Raw genomic sequence first — 8182 nt, 5'->3', positions numbered from 1 at the left:
TTTTTTTTTTTTTTGAGATTTTTTTGCTATAGGGCTCATGTGCTCTCTGGAAAGACAGAGACAGAGGGACAGAAAGAGAAAAATCACCCTCCTGTGGGGATGGACACATTGTAATCCTTCTTCTCTAGTCTCCTCTTGGGATTTTGGACATACACGCACATGTTCCTGGCATGAGTTTTAAACCACCTGGCCCAGGTCTTGAACCATGTTTGACTACATGGTTGTCCAGCAACGTAACCATTAGACCACCTCCTGATCCTCTTTCTTGGCTTATTAAAAGAGCTGTTACAGAGGCCAGCAGGTGGTATAGTGGTTAATATGCTGGACTCCCATGTGACTAACTACAGTCTGAGTCCTGACCCAGTGGCTTAAAACTCAGGCTGGGTGCGTGCACCTAAAATAGTAAGAGGAGAATGAAGGAGAAGGGATTGCAGCATGGCCATCCCCTTTGAGAGATGATTTCTTGTTTTCTGTCTTTCTATCTCTCTAGTGAGGACACACACTTTATAACAAACAAACAAAAATCTCTCTCAAAAAAGAAAAAAGATGAGTTACAGAAATCCTTTAATTCTGGACACAACTTGTGGATCCAGGCCAGTAAGAAGGAATTTGGGAAGCATTGTTTTGGAGACTGGGACAGAGGAGAAGAGGTGGCTCCAGAGTTTGGCTTCCTAGAAGATATTGGTAGCCTATGGGCCAAATACAAAAATCAGAATTTGGGCTTGAATGACTGGCATTCTAAACTGCTTTACAAATAAAGCTGGCTGGACCAGCAGTTGGCATAATGGCTATGTTGCTGGACTCCTATGTGGACGACCGTGGTTTGAGTCCCGGACCCAGTGGCTTAAACTCTCACCGGGCGCGTGTGCGTGCGTGCCCAATATCCCAAGAGGAATACAGAGCAGAAGGGATTGCAACGTGGCCATCCCCCCTGGGGGATGATTTCTCTCTTCCTGTCTCTCTGTCTCTCTCTGTCTTTCTGCCAAACAATATGCCCTATGAGAGGAAAAAAAAAACCTATCCAAAATAAATTAGTAATCTCCAAAATAAATAAATAAAATAAATAAATAAATAAATAAGTGCTAGCTAGAAGGCAGGGTGACAAAACGAGCTATCACACTTTCAACGCAATGATATCTACATTCCGAGATCCTATGGGCACAGAATTTGCTAGAGGTCATCACTGAAATAGAATCGGACGCCCTGAGTATTCAGGGACCAGACAGCAGTGTTAGCATTGTGTACTGCCGGACCCTGGAACTTCCTGTGGAAAATACGCAACATTATATCAAACGTGCATCAGGTATTCTGTAAACAGAAGTATGTAAATTTAATACAAATGAAAGCATAATGTTGGGCGCATTGTGGGAGGGGGGTCAATAAATTCTTGTTTTCTACCAGACAGATTTGGTTCTTTTGTTGATGTAGGTAAGTACAAAAAGTCTGTCCAGTTAGCATTGCATATCATTCAGTGCATTACCCCATTTGAGACTAAGAACAAAACCTAGGCCAGAAACCAAAACGCGCCAGTGCCCCAGAGCTAGTTATTTTGGGAGCACAGACACCTGCCCACAAGTCTCATGGAACACCATTTGCAGAGAAGGTAAGCCCAGTTAAGTTCCAGTGAAAAGATGGGCATTTAAATAGGGGGCACGTTCCCTAGCGCAATGCAGCTAATTTAGCTGAGTTCAGTGCAGAATTGGAAACCTGGACTGACACCTATCTACATAGACTGGCTCAGATTTGAGAGCTACCCTAAGCCTCCCTTGGCCATCTCAGCTGGCCATCTCAAAGCCGCCCTGGGTGGTAGACACGGTCCAGCTGCGCAGTTCTCAGTGGGCTTGCCCTGGGCAGAGAGACCCATTCAAGGGCAGCTCTGTTTCAGAAATGGAGTCCACTCTGTCCCTTCTTTCTCCTTCTCATCCCTTTGGATGGCTGTCCAACTGAGACCCCCAGGGGTGACCTACACCATTTCCTGGAGGCTATGAGGTCACTAGTATGCTGCAGATGGGACGTCTCACAGCCACCTGTGGGCTGCGAGGCCAAAAGAGGGAAGAGTGCATCTCAGCGGGGAAGCGGCGCAGGGGGGCGGGGGCTGCCGAGGGGAGCGGTGACTGCCAACTACATCCAGAATGAGGTAATTTTTGCTGGAAAATGAACTGGAATTTTGTCATCCCGGTATCTGGCGCCCGGAAGTGTTTGGACAGGTGGAGGGTGTTCGGGTGAGCTCGCTGCGAAGGGGCGGGAGGGGGGAGGGGGCGGGGGAGCGTCACCTTTGGAACTTTTTTTGAGGCTCAGTTCCCCAGCAGTCCACCTGGCGCGGGACCGACAGTCCTCCAGGTCCGGCCTTCTGCGATGGGACGGATCCCAGACCTGCAGGTGTTGTCTATTCTGGATTAGGACAGCCCGCCTGGGTCCCAGCCTAGCCCTGACGGTGCGAGTGCGCGTGCGAGCGTTGACAAGGCAGCTCCTCCGCGGAGGCGGAGAGAAGCCAAAGCGCGCCTCCTCCCCGCCCCCCATGCCCTCTTTAACTCCCCCCGGGGTCTAGGCCGCGCTGTGCGGGATCCGCGCGTGTGGTCTTCCCATCCGCTCGGCTTTTTACTCACAGCGGCCGGCGGGCACTGAGCGTGGCAGGAGCCTGGGATAGCCCCTAACGGGCGCGCGCCCCCGAGCGTGCTTCCCCCCCGTGCGCGCGCCCTGTACGCGTCTCCGGCTCGAGCGCGCTCTCGCGGGGAGCCCGAAGCAGAGCTCGCCCAGGCGGAGTCCCGAGGCTGTCTGGAGGGGTCTCCCCGAGCGCACCGCGGCGGTTATGCCCGACTGGGTGCAATCGTTTCGTGCTTTTCTTCCAGCGCCTTTATTGCGCCCGTATTTTGGTCGTTATCTGCAGAGCCATTGATTCTCTGCGGCCCTCTGCTTGCCTTCTGTTTTCTTTTTCCTAAGTACAGAACATTTTTTGGTAAACATTTCCTCAAGTGATATACTTTAGGGTGTAGCTGGCCCATAAAACAGCAATCACTGCCTTCTCTGGAGTCAGCTGGCTACCAAAGAGGAAAGGAAAGAGAGGCTAACCCTTGATTTTCTTTCTGGTTAATACGGAGCTGGAGCTGGACTCAGGACCGGCCCCTGCACGCTCCGAGGGACATTACAGTCCGAAAGTCTAGGAAAGAGCTGGAGGGGAGACGCAGGTCCTCAAAACTGGGGGAAAGTGAGGAGAATGGACTTCCCAGCAGACTAACGTCTGTAGCCCACGGCAATCGCTTCCCGTAGTCCTTTAGTTTTAGGAATAACCGAGGGTAGTCTTGCTGTAAAATGAACAAATTGGTGACTCCATTTTTTGGGTTCTCTTTCCAAATAAAAAATTGCTTCATTTACATATGTCTGTTTACAAAAACAGGACATGTTCATTATTTTGGAAAATAGTAACTGTTCTAATTCTTAACTAATATGATGACTTTTGTTTTGTTTTGGGCCTTATTTTTATTTCCCAGAAAAAATCAAATCAAATGTTTCCACAGCATCTGTTGTGGGTGAACCCCGTATTGCTGTGTGGCTTGAAACGTCAGAAACACTTGAAGCTGTTAAACTTTAATCAATGATCGCTCAATATGATTAACTTGTTTCACATGTTAACTTCTCATTTCTGATTAGAAATTATCAGAAAAGATTAAGGATGAAAATAGATGACTTATATTTTGAATTATATTTCCTAGCTGATTTTGGCTAATGGAATGCCATCCAAAACATTGGATATAATGAATAATATTCATCAGTTCAAATAGCAGTTTGCTTTCTTTGAATTGCAAAAAAACATACATGTGCAATTACACATAGGCTTATTGTGTGCTTTTAATAAACATGAGAAAAGCAATGACTTAACATCTAATATCTGTCAGCAAGATTAAATTACACGATTAATGTAGTAGCATATTTAGATAATTAGAGCAACTCCTACTTACCAATAGGTGTATGTTCATGCTTTAGAGTCGCTTGTAAATTCCCAGTGTCCGAATTCGAAGACATTCTTAGTCAAATGATAGGCTGTCCTTTGGCTTAAAGCAGAAATCATTGAGCATCAGGAAAAACAGTTTGTCAAATGTTGTGGCCTGGAGAAGGACACATCAGACACACTGATCCTCAGTGAAAGTTAAGAAAAAAGGGAAAAAAAAATCCAGAATTCAGAAAGTTACGAGCAAGTCTTTCCCTGGACTCTGTACTTTTTCCAGCATTCGTGACCCGCTGTAAACCATGTATCCAGTTTCTTGATGGTTTCTAATCAGAAGAATGGGAACTTGTGATAGGCTTTGACTGATCACATGACTCCATGCAGGTTGATAAGAGGACCCTGTTATAAAGTGACAGCAGAAGAGATAAGAACTCTTGGCAGATAATGGCGAAGAAATGATTAACTCAGAAGTGGAGAGGTGCCATGCTGCACAGAGAGTGGAAAGTTGTAAAACTGAGGGGTCAGAAGATCATACTGAGTGGATAAAACTCCAAACCAGCTCAAAGCCACTAACTAAACTTAGGTTTGTGACATGCTCCTGGATGCCATCACTCTTTGCATAAGGGAGGACAGACATTGCTCTTCTAACCTCTGTAAATACATTTCAAACGATAACATCGGCACACACTAATTCTTTAAGTGACGACTGCATATATGATTGACACTTTGATGTACCACAGGTAGCATTTCCAAACTTTAGTTGTGTTTTGATCAACCAACTTTTTTGTTTTGTTTTGAGGTTTCAATATTTTATTCAAATTTTATTTTTAAGTGATGTTAATTACAGCATTTGAAGGGGAGGATCTAATTCCACACTAAATGGAAGACTCTAAAATGTATCCCATTGAACTGCTAAAAAATAAATTGTGTGGTGAGAATACAACAGAAGTCCAATTTGGATTCCAAGTGTTGTCACCGTGTGATTATAACCACACAGACTCTTCCCAGCTTGCACCTGGAGCTCCTGGAAGCTATCTCATACTCTGGTGCAAGGGGAAACACACACACACACACACACACACACACACACACAACACACAACACAAGAAGGAATTAAGTCCTGAATTATTGGCTTCATCACATACACTCCCTCCACCCCAAAATGGCACAAAAGAAACAGCTAGCACACCCAGCAGACTACTTTGGTGTAAAGGAAGTGATGATGGAGTGGGGTGGAAATAGGTCATAAAGATCTGTCTATAAAAGTCCCTTTCAGAGGAGTTTGTACACACCATCAAGCAAATGAGCCTCTCACCAATTAAGGTTAGGAAACTAAGGTTCAAGTCTCAAGAAGTCACAATAGCATTCCTTTATTCAATAGGAACTTACAAAGTGCCTACATAGTATCAACTTCCACCTGCAGCTATTTCTAGATTTAAAAAAAAAAACAAAGATATAAACCAAAAAAATACCTGCATCTCTAGAAGGGCCACCACGATCCTGCCCCCCAAACCCCCAGCCCATGCCTATAGCTGAAATGACCTTTTTTTGGAATTGGGTCCCTTCTGTACCTCTAAAGGGTACCACCTTAAAGCTCAATTGTCTTTAACCTGGAGGTCTAACATGATATTTAGCAATACTTGCATCCCAGACATACAACATTAAAAGGCACACTAAATTCTGAAGGTAGCTATGCTGCAAAACAGTTTTAAAATTAAATGATCGTACAGTTATTTTTTTATGCTTGAAATTCCAGTCCTAGACTAAGCTTGTGGCCACCAGCGTTGGCATTCTTGCCATCCAGCAGAGCTGACAGCGTCAATTTGATGCCTGGCTTTAGGATCTGAGTGTATCCTAGGCCTATCAGACTGGAGTTATTCACTTTAGCAGAGAAACAGGTGTCGGGTTGGTCTGATACTTGGCTGCTATTTCAAACCTCGAGTTACTGTTTCCTGCTGTCCAGGGGAGATTGACAGCAGTCTCCACCTTCTTGTTCACCTTCTGGTAAATGGAGCCACCAAACTCTGTCCCATCATTCACGTCAGTGTGAAGCTGGAATTCATCAGCCATGTAGCCCACCGTGAAGTTGCTCGGGGTCACTCGGGATTTCTCAGTCTCAAAATTCATCTGGTGGCCAGCCAGCCAGCCCTCGTAGCCCAGCACTAGAGCTCCCTGGATGGAAGGTCCAGCAATGTCGAAATCCACATTGCAGGGACCAGCAGTTAGCATAACGGCTATGTCGCTGGACTCCCACGTAATCGACCACGGTTCGTGTCCCGGACCCGGTGGCTTAAAACTCACGCCAGGCGCGTGTGCGTGCGTGCCCAAGATCCCGAGAGGAGAATGGAGGAGAAGGGATTGCGGCATGGCCATTTCCCCTGGGGGGTGATTTCTCATTTTCTATCTCTCTGTCTCTCTCTGTCTGGCCAGTGCACGCACCCTATAGCAAAAACCTCTCAAAAAATAAAAATAAAATAAAAAGAAATCTATGTCGCAGTCCAGGTTGATGTGCTCCCGCTTGTAGGCTGTATTGATTTTAGCGGCCCCCCCCCCCATCTCCCACCCTTGTGTTAGGTGAGAAGGAAGAGTCCAAGGTCAGCTTCAGTCCATGAGCAAGCTGGTCTTCCATGATGCTCCCGGTGCCTAACCTATGGTCAGTGTTGCACTTCTCCAGAAACGTCGGATGGTATTCGGGCCATCTGTACTTGGTTTCCAGACTGCCCGTCACTTCGGTGGTCTGTGTTGGCTGAGCCTGAGCTGGTAAATTCCAATCCATGCTCAGACTTTGTTTTCAAATCAAGCTTTATTAGGCCAAATCCATAGCCCTTGGTGAAGACATCCCTGGCAGGCTTGTCCAGATCGACGTACGTGGGAGGCACAGTTATCTTCTGCTTGGAGACGGTGGTAGTGGGCTCGTGGGTGGCTACGGCGGGGGCTGCAGTGCAGAGGACACAACTTTTTTTTTTTTTTTAAGAGAGATTTTTGCTATAGGGCATATGAGCTCAGCAGAGAGACAGGAAGTGACAGATCACCCCACCTCCCTGGAGGGATTGCCATGTCACAATAGCATCTCCATTCTCTTCTTGGAATTTTGGGCACACAGATGCATGTGCCAGATGTAATTTTCAAGCCACCAGGTCTGGGACTTGAACCGTGGTCAACCAGGTAAGAGTCCGACGCCTTAACCACTATATCACCTGGTGGCCCCCAACCACTTTTTAAAAAATTATACGTATTCATTAGATGAATTAGGCTTAGTTTGTGGGTACTTTGGTCACTTGGTTAAAAGGGCAACCTAGGTCTTTACTTCCACAAAGTAAATTAAAGAACCTCATGATGCTGAGATAAATGCTGGCAAAATGATGAATATGTAATATGTTTTCCATAATTTTGAAGTTTTAAACTTTGTTCGAATCTACAGAGAAAATCTGTGTGTCACTGCATATCACCCCTCACATTGGGGAAAGTTTGTTGTTTGTACTGTTTGTTTTGGTTTTACTAATGAAACAACCTTTTTTTTTTGGTCAGAGATTCTATATTTAAGAAAAATCCAAACTATTTATGTACAGCACTGGTCTCTTCAAAATTGTATATTTTAGGATTAGATTTGACTAGACATAATGGAAAAATCAGAACAACTGTGATGTAAACAAGATGTTTCTTTCTCTTTTATTAAAGAAGCTTAGAGAGAGGTAGGCAATCGAGGGATGGCATAACGGTTCCACACAGTGTTCCAGGATTAGTCTTATTATCCTCCACCTCTTGTCCTCTTGTTCCAAAATGACTGTTTGAATTCCAGCCATCACTGTTTGAAGCATAATGGAGAAAGAGAAGAAGAAGCACACTTGACTTACAATCTTACTAGGCAGAACTTAGGCACATATCCCCCTTAGCTACAGGGAGGGTGGGAAGTGAAGTATTTTACCGGGGCAGCTAAATAGGTGCTCAGACTAAAAAGGATTGGGGGATTACAATGATCCTTGCCAACTCCTCACAATTACTTCTTCAAATAATCAGGCAATAATGTAGACATATACCCATGTATGTTCAATGACATATAACGTTGTAAAGTAGTTGTTCTCTTACAGATTTTTTAGGTCTCCAAAAAGTTTTTTGCTTACATCAATTATATCTATTAGTATTTGCTATAATAGAAATTAAAATAAGAGGTCAGGGCCGGCAGGTGGCATGGTGATAGGGTTGCTGGACTCCAACATGGCTGACCGTGCCAAGACCTGG

General features: G+C 45.2%; 1 protein-coding gene and 1 pseudogene across 5 annotated transcripts in view; both read right to left on the bottom strand.

Annotated features, from left to right (window-relative positions):
• NR5A2 (nuclear receptor subfamily 5 group A member 2) overlaps positions 1-4280 on the bottom strand; it is a 172302-nt gene extending 168022 nt beyond the window's left edge. For 2 of the 5 annotated variants that reach the window (XM_006155443.2, XM_006155442.3), the window contains exon 1: positions 3957-4280. Coding sequence is in view for 3 of the 5 variants with exons in the window: in XM_006155442.3 (XP_006155504.1) it covers positions 3957-4020 (64 nt within the window). In the remaining 2 variants the exon portion in view is untranslated. Of the gene's footprint in view, positions 1-2273; positions 2374-3956 lie in introns of all 5 variants that reach the window. The other 3 variants (XM_027774550.1, XM_006155445.3, XM_006155441.3) reach the window with 2 other exon arrangements.
• A 1401-nt stretch (positions 4281-5681) lies between these two features.
• Positions 5682-7746, bottom strand: LOC102478634 (voltage-dependent anion-selective channel protein 1 pseudogene; annotated as a pseudogene).
• Positions 7747-8182: the final 436 nt, after the last annotated feature.

Source organism: Tupaia chinensis, unplaced genomic scaffold (assembly GCF_000334495.1).
Source record: "Tupaia chinensis unplaced genomic scaffold, TupChi_1.0 Scaffold000453_1, whole genome shotgun sequence".
Lineage (NCBI taxonomy): Eukaryota > Metazoa > Chordata > Mammalia > Scandentia > Tupaiidae > Tupaia > Tupaia belangeri.
Note: the sequence above shows the minus strand (reverse complement) of the source record. Positions and strands in the feature narration are given on the sequence as shown.